Source organism: Chlorocebus sabaeus, chromosome 15, assembly GCF_047675955.1.
Source record: "Chlorocebus sabaeus isolate Y175 chromosome 15, mChlSab1.0.hap1, whole genome shotgun sequence".
NCBI lineage: Eukaryota > Metazoa > Chordata > Mammalia > Primates > Cercopithecidae > Chlorocebus > Chlorocebus sabaeus.
The window spans coordinates 74558915-74582134 of record NC_132918.1 but is presented as its reverse complement, the minus strand read 5'-3'; the positions used below and the strand labels follow the sequence as shown (position 1 = coordinate 74582134).

At 35.5% G+C, this 23220-nt stretch overlaps 1 protein-coding gene across 11 annotated transcripts in view; it reads right to left on the bottom strand.

The window, feature by feature from the left end:
* The window catches only part of RBMS3 (RNA binding motif single stranded interacting protein 3), a 743496-nt gene extending 721151 nt beyond the window's left edge, over positions 1-22345 (bottom strand). For 5 of the 11 annotated variants that reach the window (XM_073023656.1, XM_073023658.1, XM_073023663.1 and 2 more), the window contains exon 1: positions 21625-21921. In XM_073023656.1, the coding sequence (XP_072879757.1) occupies positions 21625-21699 (75 nt within the window). In that variant the 5' untranslated portion in view covers positions 21700-21921. Of the gene's footprint in view, positions 1-21624 lie in introns of all 11 variants that reach the window. The other 6 variants (XM_008009337.3, XM_008009341.3, XM_008009343.3 and 3 more) reach the window with 2 other exon arrangements.
* Positions 22346-23220: the final 875 nt, after the last annotated feature.

Below are 23220 nucleotides of genomic sequence, written 5' to 3'. Positions count from 1 at the left end.
TAAAGAAAGCGACCAGCAAGAAGCATTTTTTTCCCCCAGACCAGGTTAAGAGGTGATAATGAATCCCAGCCACATAGCAGAGAACTTCTCTCTATTGGCAAGAAAGTTTAGACTCTGGGATTCAAATTTCTTCTCCCTGTGCCAGGGCAATACACATCTATCCTACTGTCAGTACCTTCTATGGTGTAATCTTCCTTTAGATGTATTTTAAAATTACTGATTAGATATTCATATATACCTGGATAAATATTATTTCAGCATCTATTGAAACCAATTCATTTTGACTCTCAGAAGACAAACTATATATATATGTGTGTGTGTGTGTTTATACATATGTGTGTGTATATATACGTGCGTGTGTGTGTGTATATATATGTTTTTTGGGGTTTTTGCCAAGATTGTGGGGACAATCCACTGTATTCTCCCTGAAATTTTCTTTCCAATCACATGATGAAAGTCTGAAGGCACCAGAGCCAGGGAGGTTAAGACATAAACAACAACTTTTGTTATTTAAATTATGAGCAAACTAAAATCTAGGTAAATGGTTATTTTGTATACAGCAATAATCAGAAAGTACCACCAGTGATACATTTCAACAGGTCAGGCACAGTAGTTCACGCCTGTAATCCCAGCACTTTGGGAGGCCGAGGTGGGAGGGTTGCTTGAGCCCAGGAGGTCCAGATCAGCTTGGACAATATAGTGAAAATTCATCTCTACAAAAAATGTTTAAAAATTGCATGAATGTGGTGGCATGCACCTGTAGTCCCAGCTATTCAGGAGGTTGAGGCAGGAAGATCACTTGAACCCAGAAGCTCAAGGCTGCAATGAGCCATGACCATACCTCTGCACTCCAGTCTGGACAACAGAGTGAGACTCTGTCTTCAAAAAACCTTTTTAGCCAGGCGCGGTGGCTCACTCCCGTACTCCCATCACTTTGGGAGGCTGAGGCAAGCGGATCACGAGGTCAGGAGATGGAGACCATCCTGGCCAACACGGTGAAACCCCGTCTCTACTAATAATAGAAAAAAATTAGCCTGGCGTGGTGGCGGGCGCCTGTAGTCCCAGCAGCTCAGGAGGCTGAGGCAGGAGAATGGCGTGAACCCGGGAGGCGGAGCTTGCAGTGAGCAGAGATCATGCCACTGCACTCCAGCCTGGGCGACAGAGCGAGACTCCGTCTCATAAAAAAATAAAATAAAATAAAATAAATAAATAATAAAAACTTTCAAAAAAAGTTTAACATTATACTTGGTGATAGAGATGGATATGCCTTTGTGTGAAAAAAGGGTTACGTGAAAATAAAAATGGGCTTCAATATCGTGTTTCCTCTAGCAGTGCGATTTCACCTCTGCTTTGCAGACCCACAACATCAGAATCTCTTAGGAGATCCCTAGCTCTCAGGCCCCATCCCAAACCTACTGAGTCAGAAATTCCCAAAGAAAGAAATATAAATCAATGTTTTAACAAGTCCTTCAGAGGCTTCTTATGCATGCTAAAGTTTGAGAACAAATGCCCTAAAATACAACTTCAGAAACAAATCCCAGATAAAACAGTCAGTCGGTCATTCAAGAAAGCAAACAAAAAGAAACAAACAAAACGGTAATTCAAGCAAACAAAGAAAATATGCCAAATTGTCTCATTCTTTCTGAAGAAAACTACTCAAAACTGGGGAGATTCACACTAAAGGATCATTAGAGCAAAACAGGAAGCGGATGTCAGGGACCAATTGCACGTAAGCATCAAACTAAAACCTGGAAAATAACATTTTAGACGTTAAGAGGGGTTAAATTTCTGCTAAACAAGTTTTCTAAACATTGATACTTTTCACTCAAATACTCTTGTTAGTTACTAATTGTTTTCTTAACAGAATCCTCATTATGTTGAAGACAATCTTAAACCATAAGTAAAGCATAGCATAGATAGAAGAGTAAAGCTCTCTTGTTAGACTTTTCCGATAAATTACCACTCTCTATAATTGTAGCTTGATATTCTCACTTTTGGTAATCTCATTCATACTTATAACTTCAAATGTCACCTCCATGGAGACAAAACCTAAGTCTCTTTTTTAGCATTGGATTCAGATCATGCTTCAGTTTTCTCTTATTTGTCCAGAGCACATCTTTATCTGGATGTCTCATTGTTATATAATTAATATATTTAAACCTGGATTAATACCTTTATTTTCGGGGTTATCACAGACTCCATTTTTCAAATCTTCATATCATCTACCACCTTTTGGCCTTTCTCTGGTCCCACATGTTTTCTGCTTCCCTACCTATACTCACTCAGGATTACTTTGATTTCTTAAATGTTACCTTTCTGTTTCATTGCATTGTGTAAAATACTAGCAATCAATCAAAGCACTTTCTATGTATGTTACTTCTCTCTCTACTAATCAACTTGCAATGGCTTCCTTCTACGAATTGCATCAAGATCCTTACTTCTTTGCTTGGTTTCCTCTTAATTTCTTATTATCGTTTTTTGGAAACACCTTAATTTTCAATATTAATTATTTGCAGTGATAATCAATGCATATTCAAAAGTATTTAACAATGCCTGCAACTCCGAAACTCACACAAAACTTTTTCTACATTTTTTATAGGAACAAATAAATACAGATACAAACATAAACGTGTACAAACATACAAAGATTTCAAAGAAAGGTTTGGAATCATATTATAAAACTGCTTTATAATATTTTAAAATCTAACAGTATGGTATTTTCCTCAGTCATTATATCCATATTCATTGATTTCATGGCTGCATAGTGGTTCTTTGTAAAGATATAACATCTTTCATTTAATCTATTCCCTTATCGATGGACATTTAGATTGCTTATAATCTTCTCTGTTAAAAGCAGTGTGACAACAAGCATCTTGTAGATATACACTTTAATCCCTTTTCAAAAATCTCTAGAATTGGTTTTGCTATATAACAGGGCATGTATGTTTTTAAAGCTTTTGATACATTATCTCTCACATAAATATCCAAAATTCACCTATTCAGTAATATTTCCCTAAGGATGAACAATGACTGAAAGTGATTGTCTTCCTATATCTCAGTCTACTCTGGTTGTTAGGAAATGTTTAACTCTTTAAAAACCAAGTAGGCAAAAATAATATCTCCCTCTTATATTAGTTATTATTTCTTTGACTATTAGTGACATATATTTTTGAGCGCTTGGTAGCTATTTCTGTTTCTTCATTTATGCTTTTTTGTGTCTTCTATTATTAGAATGTGTTCTCCCTTTTTTTCCTATTGAGTCATACAAGCAAATTTTATATCTAGGGTATTAAACTTTTGTCATATATAGTGCAGGCCTTTTTTAATAAGACTATTTGCTAGCTTTTAATGTTTCATTGTACTAGATTTTTTGCTATATGAAGATCTGTAAGTACAGTTGCCCCTCATTATCCATGGGGGATTGATTCCAGGCACCCCCACCCTCATACTAAAATTTGCAGATGCTTAGATTCCTTATATATCATGGTGTAGTGTTTGCATATAACTTATGCACATCCTCCCATATAATTTAAATCATCTCTAGGTTACTTATAATACCTAATACCATGTAAATGCTATGTAAATAGTTGCTATACTATATTTTTATTTGTATTATTTTTACTATTGCTTTGTTATTTTTAATTTTTTTTTCAAATAATTTCTACCCACACTTGATGGAACCTGCAGTTGATAGAAACCATGGGTGGTGGAGCCCACAGATGTGGAGGGCCAATCATATTCATTTAGTCAAAATGTAGGCATTTTATTAAAACAATAAAGAATTAAAAATCTATCATTGTTTGCATTCATGGTTATGCCTTTCAAATGAAACTTACAAAACCACTTCCCTACCCCAAAATGAAACCATTATTCACTTTTTCTCATCTACCCTCTTAAAGCCTTTCTGTCATTGCTGTGCTCTGACTTTAGAACCTTATGCCTCTCTGATGGATTGTTTCATCTAAGCCTATTTTGTCCTTATATTGTCCCTTCCCAATTCCAATCTGTGTTATGTTTCTACTTTTATTCTAGCAAGAATACCTTCCCTTCCTGCTCTTACTTAAGCAATATACCAAATGCCCAATTATATGCCCACCTCAAACCTGTCCCAAGACTGTCTTCTCCCTCTAAGGGTCTACTTGCTCCAACAGTCCTTGCCCTTTCTCCTCAATTTAAGTCAATGTCGTATGACTTAGCATTTGATTAACCTCCTTTGTTCATGAGTCCTCTCTGTTTTCTCAAATAAATTATCAACTTCTGAGGGGCAAGAATCACATTAAACTACTGTCTTGTCCAAACCACCCCCAACCAGTGGTGGCCTAAGGGAGAGCTCCAGAAACATGTATTGATTGAAAGAGCATTTTATTTCACGTTCTAATATTCCAACTACCAAACTCAATGTTAGTAACTATAGGATACATGATGAGTAGATATAGTACTGGACTTCAAGGTCTTAAAATTCAACATTGCACAAACACTGAAAAATCTTATTTCCCTTTTTCACAAAACATCATGAAACCAAACATACATAAAAGGGCGGGAGAAGGTAGACGTACTGAGACAAATGTTTTATATTGAGTCAATGTTGACTTGAGAGTAAACATGTGAGTAAGCAAAAAGAAACCAAATATTTCCCAGAAAAAAAAAATGCCAACCATCTTGAGGAGAATTTTACCTTAACATTTTTGTCTTAGCTTTAGTATCTTTATAATTGGAAGTGAAATATTATTTTGAATTATTAAAAAGGAAGAAAGCAAACTATAAGGGAAGCACAGATAAGTATCAAGTAGGTTTTATTAAGTTTCCTGAATATTATAAAATCAACTAAAGGATGTCTAGGGTAGGGAATTAGACTATACACTCTTTATTCAGTAGATACTGACTAGCACTGTTGTAAGATCTGAGGGCAGAAGAAAGATGAAGTGGAAGATTCTCCATTCTGAGAGCTAATAGGATATACCAAAAGGAAGGAAAAAAAGGTTAAGTGTCCAGAATATATTGCTCAGTGAGTATTATTTGAGTTCAGGATGTGGAACAGCCACTTTCATGTAGACCAATCATTCAGTCAATTGACACTTACTAAACACCTACCACATGCAGGGGGTGGGGATCACACCGCTTGAAGACCTTTGAGATTGCCCTTGGGTTTTCAGCATGAAGAACTTGGTAAAGGCAACCATAGTAATTGAAGGAAGATTAACAAAAGGGTAAAATTAAAGTTTAGCAATGCTAAATATTGGCAAGTTTGAAGGATATTTGAAAGTTCAATGCTAAGCTGAAAAAAACTAAAAACTCCATTCCTTCATTTTCCAATGAATAGTCTGAAGAATTATCTAGTTAAAACCCAATACCACACCCAGAGCCAGTGCTGGCCTCGCTCACAGCATTTTTAAACATGAGATTTCACTCTAGGGAGGCAAGGGCTAACACTCTGTAAGCTGGCTGCAGGAAAATGACACCTTTTCTCCCCTCTAATTTATTTACTCTAGGGGACAAAAGGCATCCTAGAAACTTAAATGAGGAAAGTGCAAGTATTGTGAAATATAGCAATGTAAGAACCAATTTTCCAATATATTCATCTCAGACTATACAGTGAGTTTTGAATAGAGAGCTGAGACAGACTTGCACTCCCTTCCACAACAAAATAATAAAGAAAATTCATGTAAGAAGTATAAGAAATACTGACAGCAAATCTCTATAAGATTTCAGTCCAGCTGATTGCGGAGATGGATGTGGAGAAGCATAATGGAAGTGCAAAGAAATGTTTCAATGAAAAGCATTGATCTGAGCCATCTTAAGGATTCGTGCTCCATTATATTCATGTATCAAGTCAATTCCAAGCTTTTCAATTGCCCTCTCCTTACCATTATCACTAATAACAATCTCTTTGAGTTAATGGTTCTTATTTATATTTTATCACCTTCATAATATGTTAATACATTGGCATTCTTCACAGAACATTGAAACACATTGCTATTAGTCTAATATTGATCCTCACGACATTTTTACCAAATAACTAAATATTCTTATAATGGGAAGAAGTGACAAGAAGCTGAAATATTAAAAAGTAAAGTAACTCTGAGGAAATGGTATTAAAGCAAGCTGTAGAATCAAAAATTGGACCTCCCACAACTATTACTCTACTAGCTCTACTAGCACACTCAGAGTCCTTTCACCTAACCACACTGTTTTTGTTTCTGATTACTAAATTCCTTTTCCAGACTTTGTTAAAATGTTTCTACTTGCACTAAATGTATATTAAGCATAATATAATAACGATTTTTAAGCGTGGGTTAAAAAATGGTGAGTCTTCCAGTAGTCAAAAAAAATGTTAATTTGACTCCGGGTTTTTTTTTTTTTTTTTTTTTTTTTTTTTTTTTTTTTTTTTTTTTTTTTTAAAGTTCATCTTTTCAGGTCAGGTCCTTGGGAAGGAAAAACTCCCTAAGTTTCCAAAGCATGTGAGATTTGGTCATCAACTTGGAAAGATATGATTAAGTTCTGTGAAATATGACTATGTAAAGAGGATTAACTACTATCAGAAATACACATTCTTGGTCTCACTTTTCTATTAGGAGAAGAAACTGTTGAGGCTTTATGATCTCCCATCTTCTAGACATATTTTAGGTAGTAAATATTTCTGTGTCATCCCAGCATCACATCTTAAATAGGTTAACTTTTGTATTATTCTTTTTATTGTCATGCTCTGACCTTGATTAACATTTGAATTAAAAGTGAGAAACATATCAAGTACAGAGGAGAAAAAATAAAGAGCAACAGATTTAACCTAGGTTCATTAGATTTACAAGAGTCAGTTTTTCCAGCTCAATTGATAAACCATGACATTACTTGACATTGATTAAGTAGCACCAAACAAGTTCAACAGATGAGGGTTGTTAAGAAATACAATTGTACACATTCCCAAGATAATAATGCAAAAGTAAAAATTCTGATGCCCAAAGCCTTTGGAAAAAAATATGTGTTCTAGGACAAAAGTATTTCAGTGGGCTTTGAAATTTATTAGGAAGAGTTGGGCTGCTTAACATTGTCCTTGACTGCTGCTGCCCTTTTAACTTTGTATGTAAGGTGGCAGACAAACGAAGCTGACTTTTCACACAAGAGCAGCCCACAAGTAATGAGATTGTAGAATTGCTGACCCCAAGCACTTGTTGGGATCTATGATAGTGTTACAAAGGAAGGAAGACATTCCTGTTTCTGCCAAATGTGAGGGTTCCCTCTCAGCTTGCACTTCAATCAGGAAGTCCATCTCCTTACCAAAAGAAGCAGAGTATAACCTATCATCAAATCACAAAGGGGCAGGATAACTCTGCAGAGCACAGAATTTTGGGGCCAAGGAGAGACGTTATTCCTTGTGTAATACGAAACTCATCAAGGCAATTTTCAGTGTTTCAAAGGAAGCAAACTTAATCAGAAGATGAAAGATTTAATTTTTAGTATTTATATAAGTACCTTGAATATATATTTTAGAATTATTCATATTGGCAAAATGATGGCAATAAAATGCATGCCCACCTATAGGCAACACTTGCATAAAACATGGTACAAATAAATAGGAACAATTAATCTGACAAGAAAAAAAACAGAAATATCTAACAACTTGGTAAGAATATCTAAATTACGTTTGTCATTGAAAAAGTAGTTAACTTGTTCAGTGTGATCTCATATAACATATGTCAGATTACATATTTCCAAGAGCATATAGAATTCTGTACAAGACACACACCTTGCTATTAATACTGGTTATTTCAGAGAGCTCTTTAAGACCTGTGTAGTGTATTGAGGGAGATGATTAACATTTTCCTGTTGTATCTTGAATTATTTCCCTAGATATGCAAAGTATGCATTAATTTGAAATTTAAAAATTCCCTAAAGTTTCATGAAATATATATATTATATATAATTTTTATATATAAATTATATTATATGTAATCATTATATATTATATGTAATATATATTCTATATAATATGTAATATGTATATTACATATTATATATAATTATATATATAATTATATATATATATACACACACTCATGTATATATACACACACAAACACACACATATATATATAAAATTTCCACAATTGGGAATAAGAACCTCAACGCAATAAAAAAGTATGATAGAGGAAAACACTGCAGAAAAAACATAGGAGATTCAACACAACTTGGAAAAATCAAGAGAAGTCCAAACCAAAATCACAGTTTGTAACTCTCAGCCTCAACAGGGTTATTGTTTTCAGATATCCCTTAGCGAGAAAAGCTTTGAAGCTTACATCAGAATTTCATCTAACATCATCTTGCATTAGTTTAGATATGTCTTTATACCCACGTAGTTAATTGTATAGGGAAATTGTGTTTTGTTTTCTATCTAAAATGGGAATTTTGTCATTTTTACCTGATACTTGAAGTCTTTTCAAAATTCTGAGTTAAAAAAACCCATCTGGGTATTGCTTTGAATAGGTACACGGCATGGCTGGTTACTCTTGGACTATAGTCCAATATTGGTTAGCAATTCAATATTTTTATAAGAACTATTTTTGTCAAGACCCTGAATTTTGAATAAACAAAATTGACAAAAAGATGGGCCTAAAACTCAGACCATCTCCCAGTTCTTCAAGCTAAGTTCATTTCCTGATATGTCCAACTTTCTGCCAACCCATAAAAGGAAGCCACATATCAAAGCTGATATTCTTGGCAATTGCTGAGGAATTGCCTCTCCAGTCTTCTCCAGACCACCACCACTACCATTTAATCCTGACATACTTGCTTACTTTTATCCCACAGTTCCAAATCCTGGCTACTTAGTCAGTCTTTGAAATCCACTTCTGCCCCTCACTGAGTGGGCACGTGTACTGACTTTCTTGCCAGCAACTTATAATGCAGTACTATGTTTTTTTTCTTTTTTTTTTTTTTTCTTTTTTTTTATTACAGTTTCTGACTTAACTCACCTTGTGTTTTATGGTTTGTCCCATTAGGTAGGGATGTAACCCAACTCAAGCCAACAGCCTCAGGGTACTAGCCAAGTGACCCATGTGCTTAAGGTGAAAAAGGTAGGACCCCAAGAGATTGTATCTATGTGAACATGCAAAAAAGATGTCTTTTGACAAAAAGCATCACAGAAGTGAAGATGACATTAAGCAATTCTGGTTCAAAACAGCATTGCCTTCAGCAATGGAGCAACGTACAAGATGCACAAAACAAGATAGACTAATACCTTCTGAAAACCTTTTCTTATCACCTTAATGTGCATCATAAACCATACTATATATATTGCAGGACATTCAGAGATGAAGACTGTGGTCCCAGTTCTCAGATTCTTTACAGACTAACTCTGACACAAATATGATCCAGAAGAGTGCAGTTATGTTTGAAAAGCCAAAAATAAATTTACATCTAAGCAAAAAAACGATAAAATCAAAACCCAATCCCACTGTACCTTGTAAAAAAAAAAAAAAAGAAAGAAAGAAAAGAAAAGAAAAAAACAAGAAAAGACTGAAAGCTTGGAGAACAAAAAGAAGGAAGCAGAAGTTAAGGATCAGAGGACAGAGAGACAAGGCAAGTCCATAGCAGAAAACTTGAGAATAGAAGAAAAAGGGGCAAGCATGAAAGGGCTAAGGGAGTAGAAGCTACAACAAAGAAATAAAAATATTTGCCCTGTGAAGGACAATCCGGGAAAGGCAGGGAGATGAAGAAGACACAATGTTAAAGCAAGGTTGCATCAGACAGCCATCCTAAATAAAACAAGGATGGATAAATGCATACAATGAATTTGGCGGAAAAGATGGACTATGAATAATAACAATAACAGCTAGTCTTTTATGGGCCATGTTGAAATCTAGACACTCTTTTACCAGGCTCCTCCCCTCTAACAAAGGCTTATGCTAGCCCAGAGGAAGTAAGCATGACTGCAACCACACCCTCAACTGACCTGCTCCTTGGGTCCCCAGGCACATTAGTGGCCTCAAACTTCACTCTTGTTGAATAAGCAATTGGTACTGTGTGGTTCTCATGGCAATACAGCTTTGCGGATTTCACAACTAATGTTGCTTTTTCCTCCTCAGAACGAGATTCTTTCCACACAGAACAACAACAGCATTGCTCCTGGTTATATGTGTGAGCATATAGAGATCGTATATGAATATGTTATATACAGAGAATCATAAATACACATTAAAACTTGAGTCCAATGACTCTTTCTGAAAAACACCCCTCTTTCCAATCAAAAGCATCAAGAAGACTTTTATACAGGTTCTCCTTGAGAACTAGTGATGAGTAAGTCAAAACAACAAAAGCAAATGCTGGCTATTACTGAGTGCCGCAACAAGTGCAAAAACAAAATAAAGCACTAATTGTCTACATAAGCATCAGTTTTCTTCCTAAGAGACCAAAAGTCTCAACTACAGGATTCCTCTACATCAAATTATATATTCACACTGATGTTCTTCCCAAACATGTTTCTTCTGTTTGTAAATGACCTTTTCTTTGCCAAACAGCTCTTATCCATTGCCTTTGAAAGGAAAACAAGTTGTCAAATTCCAGAAATGTTTGAAAGTACATTGAGCCCTGACACCCTTAATTTTTCTCTTTAGTTCATTTTCTCTTTCTTCTTCTCTGTTTTATCTTTCTTGGTGTTTCTTATAAATAACTGGTTACATTAACATTGTAGAACTGTCAGCTTTTTTTCTTTCTTTTCTATGCTCCTATTGACAGCCTCATCACTAAGAGCTTTGAAGCTCATTAGACTCTTCACAGTTTAAATGATGATTATGAAATTATTTGGGATGATTTAGAATTAATCAATAAGATTTCCAAAAGATGCTATCAAGAATGACATGAAAAAGAGAGTAGACAGCTAACTTGCATGATATACTGTCAATGTATCTCAGATCATGAGAAGATACTATGATATTTGTGAAAGAAAGTAAAAAAAATAGTAGTTACTTCTATTTTGATAAGACTCACCCCTTTGTGCTACCAACTAGCAGCAAAATAAAATAAAATAAAATAAAATAAAACTGGGAAGACTCCTTTTTCTCTGGTCGTAAAGCCTCAGAGAAAATCTAAACCATTAAAATAATTGTTAAGGTTTTCAGGAATGTATGTGTGTGTGTGTGTGTGTTGTTGTTGTTTTATGTGTAAGAGAAACCATCAAAGCTGATTCATTGCATCTGCTGATGAAATTCAGTGAGATCTGTCTGAGGGCTGGGAAGAAAAATTGAGTAATTAGATGGATAATCAAAACATACAGTGATTATGAGAGAATTCTCCCTCCAGCATTGGGGAATGGTGTGAATTTTCAGGTATGAGGATATATATGGGGCTACAGAGAGAAACAATTCTTTCCTGAATAAGATGGGGGAGGATGGATATGTCTAGGCTTAGGATCTTGATTTTCTTATAATACTGGGATAAGAATGAAAATGAAGGAAACCATCACACTTGGCTTATGGCTGGAGTAGCAGTATCCTCAGGTTGCCCAACCACTTGTGAGAGTGATGGTGGGCCTAGCTGCAGTGTGCACACCTGTAGAGATATGTGTTCTTTAAAAGGCATGTAGATTCTCTAGGACTGAGAGAGACTTCTAGACACCAAGAGATGTTATCCTAAGTAAATAACCATGGGAACTGGAGAAAAGGAAGAAATGTCAGTTTTAATGCATATAAAAAACCTATGACCCTATTTTGAGGCAGAAGAATTTAGAAAAATTATGCCATATAATAAATATTGTGCCATTGATTTGTCTCTTGCCTACTCCCCTAAGAGGGTGCCCTAGGGAAACACCTGTTACATTTAAGCTCTGTCTCTAGTAAACAATTTCACCAATTACGCAATAAAAAATTCTGTGAACCTGGCACCCAGACCTGGAACTCCCAGTTGCTCTCACTGCCAAAGGTCAATCCAATGTGTCTGCTTTTGAAATATTTTAGCCAAAGAATGTTAATGACATTTTCCAATACACTGTGCTGGTCTACCACATGTTCCTCCCCGGAAATTTGGGATTACTAAAATACAGAGATATCTTGAGTGCCAAAAGGCCACAATAGTGAAAGATATGGCCAGCTTTTTAGATGCCGTGACCATCTTAAGGACCTACAAAAACACTGGTGCAAGGAAACAAATGCATTGCCTCCAAACTCTGCAAAGAAAAACTGCAAAACCCAAATCAATTAACATTTACATGCATATCTACAAAACATAACACACTGTCAACTTTATTCATTGTTCCACTTAGTCTTCTAATAATCTCTTTGTACCTGAAAAAGAGTTGTAGATTAGGTTTTTTTCACTTTGCAAGAATATTCATGCATGCAAGATGTTTCCAAATTCACAGATACGTATCAATTAAATATACTTGGACTAAGAGTTTCAGAAGCAAAATTATAAAAGTTTTTTCAACATATTATTGGGAAATAATTAAATCTGCTGTTGAATGTTAGTACACTTTAATATGTGTCTTTGGATGTGGGATGCAGGCCTCAAAAAGTATCTATTGTTACAGGAAATAGGAAAACTTGAAGAGAAATTCCTTAATGTTCTTTCATCTGCTCCCACTGGCCTTTTCTTGTGTTTTTCCAGCTCAACAACAAAGTTAAACATAAGTCTGAAAGAGAAACTTCCATTGCTTACATGAAGCCAAATTGTCCTAAGCAGGTAAATCATAAAGTTTAAAAGTAGTGGTTAATTGTTTGAAATAAATTGAGAAAAGGACATCAGAGTTCTATTCTTTCCAGGATTCTCTACCTACCTTAGACTAAAAATGCAACATTCTTATTTCTAAAAATGCAGTCTGAATGGGTGTACATTGGTAATGGACAGGAGACCAGGGTTAATCCATGAACTGTCACCACCCTCCAAGGGTAGTTCCCACCAAGTTAAAGAAAATAAAATGTGTTTTCTTATCTTTCAAGAAGAAATTAAAGGCCATAGGTCTGTCACATATTTATTTGCTGAGTATCCCAGAAAACGATCTCTGAAATTTTACATAAATATGGAGATGAGATGAATTATTAGCAAAGTCACCAAAATTATTCCAAGTCTCTTAAATACTTCAAATACTTCACCTCAAAACTAGTTAAAAAATATATTTGCTTGAATTCTAAGTTACTTAATTGTAAGTTATATATTGGGTGTCAGAATACCATTCATATGCTTGATAAGTGTTAAAAGAAGCAACATGAGAAGCAACATGATTACAGACATCAACAATAGCTTCAAATATGACTCATATACATAAGGAAAGCATTCAATATATTTTAACCAGTTCCAGAAAAACAGATAGCTACTATTGTTTTCCATTTCACATTTTATTAAATGGTCATCAATCAGTGAAAATGACTAAGTAGCAGTACACAGGATTAAAAAGCAATAAGATGTCTCTAAAAAAATCCTTATTAAACTCTATGCATGATCAATATTCAGTTTGAAAATTATCAGCTAAGAGTGGGAGGAACACAAGATCATTTGCATCTAGCATATTGAATGTAATATACACCAATTTCTTAACCTCACAATATAATGATAGGAAAGTTAAGTTTAAAAGAAGTTTAAAAATCAGCTCCTAAAACTGTTATTATCAATATTTAAAATATTGTTAGATTTACTTTTCTCCTATTATACCTTACTTGCCACACAACAGGAAAGGGCACTATTAGGGTACCCTTGACTAATAAGGTATGTAGTCGAGTCTCACTTTTGTATTTATCATTCATGAAACAAAATTGAGGGTTCCATTTACTTTTTATCTTCCTTGAGAATTTGATATATTTTCTTTAAGGCTTTGTATATGTCTATATTTGGATTCTTTATGCTTTTATAATATTAGGAACATCATTCCCTGTTTTAACCATTTGATGTATTATAAACATTCCCCCATCACTAAATACTCTTCTACAACATAATTTTCAATGATTATGTGGTGAAGAGCTATGCTTCAGCAAATAGAAATGGCTTTTACACATTTGAGGAGCTCCTAAACTCTCTTCTGTGTTAAAGACAGACTACCCGCCTCAGAGCTGAGTCTGTAATAAAGTAAATAAAAACATGCACTTGGGCTTCAGAAATGATAACATTGCTATTTATTTATGAACCACCCTCTCTTAACAGCTCAGCAACTTCATGCCTACCATAGCAGAGGCCACTATGATATATTGTTGAGGTCAGGGTTATTTCATTCATTTCGCAAATGAATAAATGAACACACAGACTGATACGAATAGAAACCAATTTTCCCAAATGATTATCTTCCTTGTTTTATACTCCAAATATACTCAGAGAAGCAAGCATAATAGCAACTTATGGACTAAGTTATATGAAAATAATGTATGATTTTTCAAAGTTTAAATAATAATTTAAAATTGTATATGTCATTTGCTTTCATTAATTCAGCTAACAGGGGCTTTTTGAAAAACAAGAAGGGAATCTTAAAAGAAAAAGTAGAAAAGATAATATTCTTGTTTCTATGTTCTTGGGAAGTTATTTCCCTCCTACAATACCGTATACTGTAGTAACCACAGTATTCAGTTCCCACGTTTTCTAGGCTACTATTCTGAGATTCAGAGATTGTAGGTTTTGCAGATTTGTAGGTTTTGGATCCAGTCAAAATAATATTTCATTAATTGTTATATTTACATCGACTACTTATAATCATTCATGAAACTAAGGTTGTCAGTATTTTAATGTGGCAATTCTAGTCTCCTTCATTACCTCAACTGGTTTAGCCAAACATGCAGAACCACTTAGTTCCACACCACCTGCAGACAGGAAGTTAAATGTGGAAAAGTATAGCATCATACTATCGCAATTAGGTTTTTGGATACACCTTAATTTTACCCACTCAGAAGAAAAATTGTAACCACCACAACAAAGCTGGAAAAGATCATGATTAAAGAACCTCTGTCATTTTGTTCCACTCCTGGGAACTGCTATCCACCCACTCCCAACTGATGGACGTGTTTCTCTCAGTGCACTGGATTTAGATGTATAAAAGGATGAAGACAGTTAAATTTTTCAAATCACCAGAGAGCCAATAAAGCAGCATTTGATCTGCTCTGTGAAAAGCATCCGGGAACCAAAGAAAAACTCATGAATGACACAAAACCGAGGTCACCTGAAGACACCACTAAGATACCAAAGCAGGCTCAGCTATCTCACAATGGAAGGGATCCTAGTGAAGGAATCCAACCTAGAAACCAATGCATTGACATACAAATCAGATAATTCCCCCACGAAAGGATAGGGTCTATTATCTTTCCTTTATTATCTATACTTTTGAAATTTGTTATTTATTAGGAATTGGCTTTGAATTATTAAAATTTTATTCATGATTCCACATAATATATACTCCCTGATTAATAAACCTACAGGGATAAAACAAAACATTTTTAATGAGACCAGATTATCTGCCAGTATCAACTTAAAAGAAAAAATAAAAACAAAACCAAGCAAAATTTAACTCATCTCAGTCTGCCCCTCTCTTTTTCTTTTTAAAATTACTTTTGTCTAAAATCTGAAATCTGAAAATAGACAATTCCATGAGCTTTTTCAAGACCCTGAAAACAATCACATATGAATAGTGGTGATGATTAGTATGACTAATCCTATAGATTTATTATCTCTAGGAAGCTAGAGGTTATTAGTTTTTATTAACAAATATTATTTCAAAAATACTGTATTAAATCACCTCATAAAAACCAGACACCTCTTTATGATAACATCTCTGTTACAGAAATAGAAGCAAAAGTTGTATGTCCTTGTGTAGCTTTGTAATTTTTAACACTGGTAAGAAAAGAGCAATATTTATATAACATTGAATAGCATCATACATCCAAATATCTTTAAAAAGCAATATACTGCTGCCTATTTTGCCATCTGTAAGTTGCTGATTCTTATTGTCTGATACTCTTCTTTAGATATAAATGGGCCGAAGGTTTTCTTACAATTGTTCCATAAAGTAGTAAAAAAAAAATTATAATTTCAAAACAGAAATGAGAAAGTCACTTTTGCTTTTTGAATGTGTGCTCAATGGGAATAATTTTCATTCTTCCACTTGAATTGGTTTCAGTTCTATTCAGCACCTATGTGTTTTCTAATTGAATGGCATGATCCACTCCATATTTTAAAAATGGTATTATATGTCTGTTTCCGTTTTCCGAGAGGATATTTTCTAAGCTCATCCAAAATAGTTCAACATTTTCCCACTACTGCAAAAAATAGCAACACATATCCTCAACACACGTATTACACCACATGAATACATTTTCGCTTTTGGTCTCCCTTCAGTTCCATCTGCACTCTTGCTGTGCAACAGCTATAGCATAAAAACGTCTATTCTCACATGCTTTTGATATTACACTATTTAATCACATACAGCTGTGGCTTATGAGACTGTTACAAAACAATTTCAATGTAGTACTTGAAGCCAATTTTGAATAAACATCAACCATTTACTCTGAATAAAAAGTTTGACATTAAAAAAGTTTTATTTTAAAAGGAAATACTTTTGTTGTTGTTGTTTTGGTTTGTTTTTAGAATTTGGCATAGACATAATTGTGACTGAACTCTCTCTCTGCCAAAAGACTGATAATGTCAAAAAGGGTTGTGTAAAATCATATTAGTGCAAAAATGAAGCTTCCCAGAAATCCTGAAGCCAGAAAGACCTGGAAAGAACTTGCATCCTCCCTTCTATATTGTGTCCCTCCCTGCAAATGACTCCACCCCCAGCCCTCAGATACATTTTATTACTTCATGTAAATAATTCTGTGCTGTAATTTTGTGCTATATTTTTCCAAATTGAAAGAAAGTGAAAGGAAAATGCTTTAGAAAGATGCTGCTAAATATACATGATAGTTTCCTTATGTTTGACTCCATTCTGGAGAAAAGAAAATACCATTAACTTTTTTCTTTTCTACTACTTTTAAGTAGGCACCAAACTTAGTGTTGTAAAAACAATGTCTATATCATGGAAAAAAAAATAGCAAAACATGCATTGGGATTGTATCCAATCCCACTGATAATAAAGGCTTGGGGGAGTTAAGGGGAAAAACAAAACAAAACAGAACAAAACTGAGAAACAAGGATGGCCTCTTCCTTCTATTTTCCTCTTATTTGAAACCAATTAAAAATTCTATACAGTCTAAAGTGAGACAAACAGGATTTATCATAGTTTCACGCTATCATAGTTTCATGCTATTGTATTACCCCCTTGAAGCGAAAGAAAATATTTGTAGTTGTACCTAAAAATTCCATCGCTGGAAGATTTTAGAAAACCAGTTTTGTATGTTTCAGGCTTTCAAAGGAAAACAGAACTTTGGAGTTTTCAAGGCTGTTTTAAAACAACTGGCAAGTTACCAACTCTGGATATCAATGCAAATCTGAGGCAGGAAGTACTAAGGAAATTCTAAACTCATTCCCTCCCTCTGCAAGATTTTCTACATTTTCATGTGTAAGGAGTGTGTTACAGGGTTGTTTTGTTTTGCTTTTGAAGGATCTGTACATTCACATCTTTAAGAATATCCTTCGCCCCATAGAAGCCTCTCTTCCTTCACTTGTGTTTTCCAGTGTTTGCTCATTCTATGGCACAATCAATTGTGCTTCAGCTAGATTTTTAGAGACGGGTGGCTGCAGATGGTTGAATATTCAGCCTGAAATCAATGTGCAGCTGAGTAATTACTCCTTACCTGGCCCCTTCTTCATACCAGGCTCTAAACACAATCTGAGTACCACCAATCAAAGAAATTCTGTTTGGGTCCACTAGTCTGAACCCCTTTCTTCAAGACCTTCTGGGGGAACCGGACGACCAAAGAAGGGAATTCAGTAAATTCATGTGAGAGCAACATCATTAGAAACTGTGCACTGGACTGGTAGAAACATAGTGAACTGGTAAGGGTGTGGAAAAGGAAGAAAGGAGAAACTCGTTGTGTATGCTTAGGTGACTTTTTAAGTTTTATGAAGATGACTAACGTTTTCCAAATATATGTGAGAGAAGTATCTATTTCTCAGCTGGAAAAAAAATCAATTCACCAGGCTGTAACCAGGTTTTCTTCTTTTAAGCTTACCTAGTTCGACGAAATTTTTTTCAAGAACCCCCTACCCCCCACCCCCACACTTTTCCCTCCAACACCCCCAGCCCTGCACCTTCCCCCCCACCCCCACCTGGTAAGTACCTCAAAAATTCAGAATGAAATTCACCTGGAATCTCATAATTCAACAGCAACAGGTTGCTTTTTTTTTGGAAAGGGTGATAAAATACTTGAAAAATGTTGGATCACAACTAATCAAACATTTTATATTTTGTCATTAAGCTAATGAACTATTTTTTGAGCCCCCTTTCTCTAAAACTTGCTGATTATTCTGGGTGTCCCTTCCCAACAGCAAATTTGCCTTGATAAACTATTTTTTTATCCAGCTGTTTCTTATTTAAATATTATAATATGTCACTAAGATTTCTTCATTATTCCTTAACCAAAGTAATGTTCCTCCTTGAAATTGCTTCTTTTGGTAGGAAAAAAAAAAATTCATCAAAAAGAAAATTGACAAATGACAACGTTTTAAAGATGTGAGGTGTGAAAGAGGGAGCATAGGATGATAATATTGTTACACATTATAGCTACGAGTCAACCACTGGGTTTTCATCTTAACTTACATGTATTTTTTTCTAATGTAAAACATTTTAAGGATTTGAAAAGTTATTTGAAGGAGCATAAACATTTATTTTTAAAGAGGCAAAGTTGAGAGATTGGTTCCAATGCAATGTTAAATAACAGGAGCAGAGAAGGCAGGGAAGTGTAACAAGTTCTTCTAAAACTTTACTATGTATTCCAGGGAATGGAAACATCTGCATTTATTTCTTAAATCTCATTTTCATTTTGTTTGATCATTAAAAAATAGCAGAGGTATTTATCATTACATAAGAAGAAAGAGAGAGTTCAGCATGGGTGCATTCTCTGAAATAATATAGTAATAAACATTTCAATCCTTTAAAATCCCATGAAGATTTTCCCCAAAAAACTAATGATAGCAAATAGCCCTTGTGGATTGGCAGGAAGAAAACCCACCTCAATTAAGAGAAAAATTTAAGATATGTTATCACCAGAATGTGATTTTTACCTACCGTAGAATTCTATTTTCATCAAATGTAAGTGTTCTTGACATATCAGCATCATTTTAAATAGTTATGAATTTAAAATTGGATTATAACTCTAAGCCAAGGCTACAAAGAGTGGATTTTACGAATTCCACCCAGGTTTACCAAATAAATATAAGCAGCATGTACTTCATTTAAAATTATTATAAATTATATTTTGAGGTATAAGTGTAGAAGGAACAAAAAGCGATATGGAAATAACCTAATTGTTTTCCTGTTACACTGAAACATGATGGTGCTCCATTGTATAGTGTTAACCCTGTCAGAAACTCCCCAGTACCCCCATTTTAAAATATGATTGCACATTGACTCTTCATCTCATTTCCTCTCTATGCAAGTTTCAAAACAGGGCACGTTTTCACATCTTCAGCTTCCAGGAATGCTATTAATGTCTGTCATTTCAGAGCCACCATAACATATAGGACAACTTCAAAGCATTGTCAACGTTTTACAACATAATAATCAATATGAACTACCATGATAGGCAAAGTAGCTGATCTTATATTCCCTACTATCCTGATCTGATTATCCAAATATCAACATAGAATGCCTAATGGATCTAACTTCTTTAAAAATGTTCCAGAAGTTGATGGCGTTGGCTAGCCTGAGAGTAACAAGATCCAGATGCTGCCTGTCTACACAACACTAAACTACATAGAACTCCAAAGCAGATATCTAAAATCTCCCTATTTTTCAGGCTCTTCTCTTTTCCCTCACTACTCCACTCTCCCTCTTTAACCCCCATCTTTCTCTCTCACACACACACACTTTCTACTAGTATAGCTCATCCAGCACCCTGTGTCTTTGAAAAAAATGTGCATAACATTCACTATTTCCTGTTAGTAATAGGTTAAAAGAGGTCCCAAACAGAAAAACAATTATGTTATTCATTTCAATCTAAAGTTTCTTTTCTGAATATACACCATAGTAGAAAACAAGAACCCAAAACAAACTATAATTTTTGAAATGAGTAAAAGGGATGGAATGTCTGATATTTTTCATGCAGCCTTTGATTTTATTGTTTTTGTTTCGTTGAGGGATGAGAAATGACTGTAAATTTTCCCCTTTTAACTTGTCCTTGCTCTGCCATTTCCTTGACGAATGGCAGGCAGCATTCTCTACCTAACACCCCCAAAGAGTTAAAACTCGAGGCACCAAGCAGGAGGGCTAGTCTATTTAAGCATCAGCAGCACAAACTAAATGCTCACAAAGGCAAACAGCAGTGTGAGTCGACCTTGGAGGGGCAGGGTGGATTATAAAGCAATTGAAAAAGAAATAAATAAAGCAACAATCTTTCATATAATACTGAAAGTCAGCTTGCCAGTCTGGTTTACAAATAGGCATTGTTGGATGAGACAAAATAAATGAGAGATAACTACAGCATGAATTACCAAACCCTAATCACATCACCGAGTCCTGGTGACAGCACAGATCATTCAGGCATGCCTTGTTCACTCTCGGCATATTTATTTATTAAGGAGATGGTGGAGTCTGGCTAATGCTAATGCAACACAAAGTAATTATCACCCATACTCTCAGGGTGGTCACTACGCTAACATGTTTTCCCCTAATCAAGTCCAATGTAATTGACAAATTGGAGCAGTGATTTCACACCTGAGAGTCTTTCACGTCTTAACTGCAGGATAAAGTTCAGGGTAGGTACTGCCCACTGCTTACTTACGTGGGCTTGCCTCTGGGCCCCTAATGGTCATTTGAGCACACACACATAAAGCCTAAAGTATTTAACCAATTCAAGTCCAACTATTATCAGTTGCATTTCATTCCTTTTCAAGACTCAGGCCTCCTCATGGCAGCTACACAGAAAACTAGATCTTCTAAAAGTAAAGAACATGTATTGTAAAGCTCCGAATGCAGTCTATAGCATGCTGATCATCTTCAATATAAAATAAAATATGCAAGGCAAATTAAAAACAAAAATAAACAAACTCTCAGAGACTCTGGTAGGAGCCCTATACCTTCTCACACCCTTCTTTCATTCTATACTCTGCGATTAAAAGTTTGAGTTACCCCCACCCTGGCACGTCCTATCCAGTAAGAAAAACCCTTTAGAGCCACAAACAAAGAACAGCTCACCAGAAAAGCCCCTGAAATTATATTCTTGTGCCTGATAATCACTGTTGTGATCTGCTTTCTAAAATCCGTGCCCATCTGCAAAAGACTTTCCTGATATCAGGACCATTTATGCTGCCAAATAACAACAAAGGAAACTGAACTCAAGTGAAACTATTATCTCTCCTTAAAGAGAAAGCTACAATTCCGGGTTTGCTGCTTTCTTCTTAGGTCTTCTTCTGCCTCATTAACTCCATTGGTATGTCACTAATTTCAAAGAAGCAGGAAGAAGTGATGGGGGTGGGGGTTAACTAATAATTCACACGCCTGTCTGTTTCCCATCCCAAGTGCAGAAGGATACCACACTGATTGCCAGACGGTGGGTGAAGCCATACCTTGGTTTGGAGATAATGAGGATAGTAGTAAGTGTACTGGGGGTACATTTGTGGCTGATCCAGGCGTTTGCCCATGTAGCTGGAATCTTTATCTCCGAGGCAGGGAACTGGATGACAGGGTATAGTACCCCAGGCCGAGCTTCCTCTTAAACCACTATTCCTGACAATCCCGGTGACTGATGAGGCTTGAGACTCCACCACTCGCTAGTTCCAACACAGTAAGAATTTTTTTTTTTAAAAAAAACAAAAACAAAAACAAAAAACACACACCAAAGGGAAAAAAAAAAAAAAAAAAAGGTGAGGAGTGAGATCTGTAGAAAAAACACCCACACACAGCCTTCCCAGATCTTGCCTGGCTTCCCCCAGCTGCCGGGGTCCACTCGGGATGAGGCAGTTTGTTCTGTAACCAGGCTGTCTGTAGTGATGTCAATTGCCAGCGTTCGTAAAGGGGGAAAAATCAAAGTCCTTTTAACACAACTCCAAATCCTTGCAGATCAGCTTCCTGTCTCCTGGTTGTCTCCTTCCCCACCTTAAAGAAAAAGAAAAAAAAGAGAGAGAAATGGAAAGAAAGAAAAAGAAAAAAAGAAAGAAAAAGAAAAAAAAGAAAGAAAGAAAGAAAAAGAAAAGGGAAAAAGAAAAAAAAAAGGAAAAAAAAAGGAGGAAAAAAAAAAAAAAAACCTTGTACAGCTTAGTTGCTGCTGTCTCCCTCCCAGAGTGACATGGTGTTCGGGGCTTGTCCTGTCCTTTCATTCACTTCCCCTCCTTCCAGCCGGTGGGTGGAACCGAGAGAGCCTCTCCAGGGAGCAGCGTACGCAGTCCAGAAGGCTGCAGTATTTCCTCCAAGAAAAAAAAAAAAAAAAAAAAAAAAGGCTGCTTCAACCCCTGCTGCAAGCAAAGTTCCGATTCCCTCTGCTGGCTATCTCGAATAGCAAGCGATTTTTGCAGCAACGCTGCTGCCGCTGGAACTGAACCTGAAGAACTCAAATGCGGGCGGTGGATTATTTCTTATCCGTCCTCCATCTACCCCACACAAGAGCTGCTTTTTGTTCCTCTTTTTGCCAAGTTCCGAGGTAAGCCAGCCTGCTGAACAAAACACAGAAGAGAGGGAAGAGAGGACGAAAGAAGGAAGGAGGAGAAAGGAAAAGAAATAAAGGCAGAGGAACTAACCTTGCTGGTTAAAGGGGAAAAAAGTAAGTCCCGGATGCTTTCAAAATCTGTTAACACACTAGAGCCAGACGCATCCAAGAGCTGATTGAGAAACTAACCTTTTACTACCTGGAAAACCCGGTGGATACTAAGTATTGAAGAAATTTTGGAGTCTACTCCAGGACTACTGTTAATGCCACATGTCATCAGATTGGACTGATCAACTGAATATATCAAAAATAATAACCCTTTTTATTACATCCATTTTGTAAAAAAAAAAAAAAAAAAAAGAAAGAAAAGAAAAAAGAAAAAAAAAGAAAAGAAATGACCCCTTAGGTTTATCAGATTTTTTTTACAAATAAAATATGTTTCTCCCATTGTCTCTCTCTTTATGATTATTTTGATGCACTGATGCTTTAATCACTTTACATCTAAAAAAAAAAAAGAACA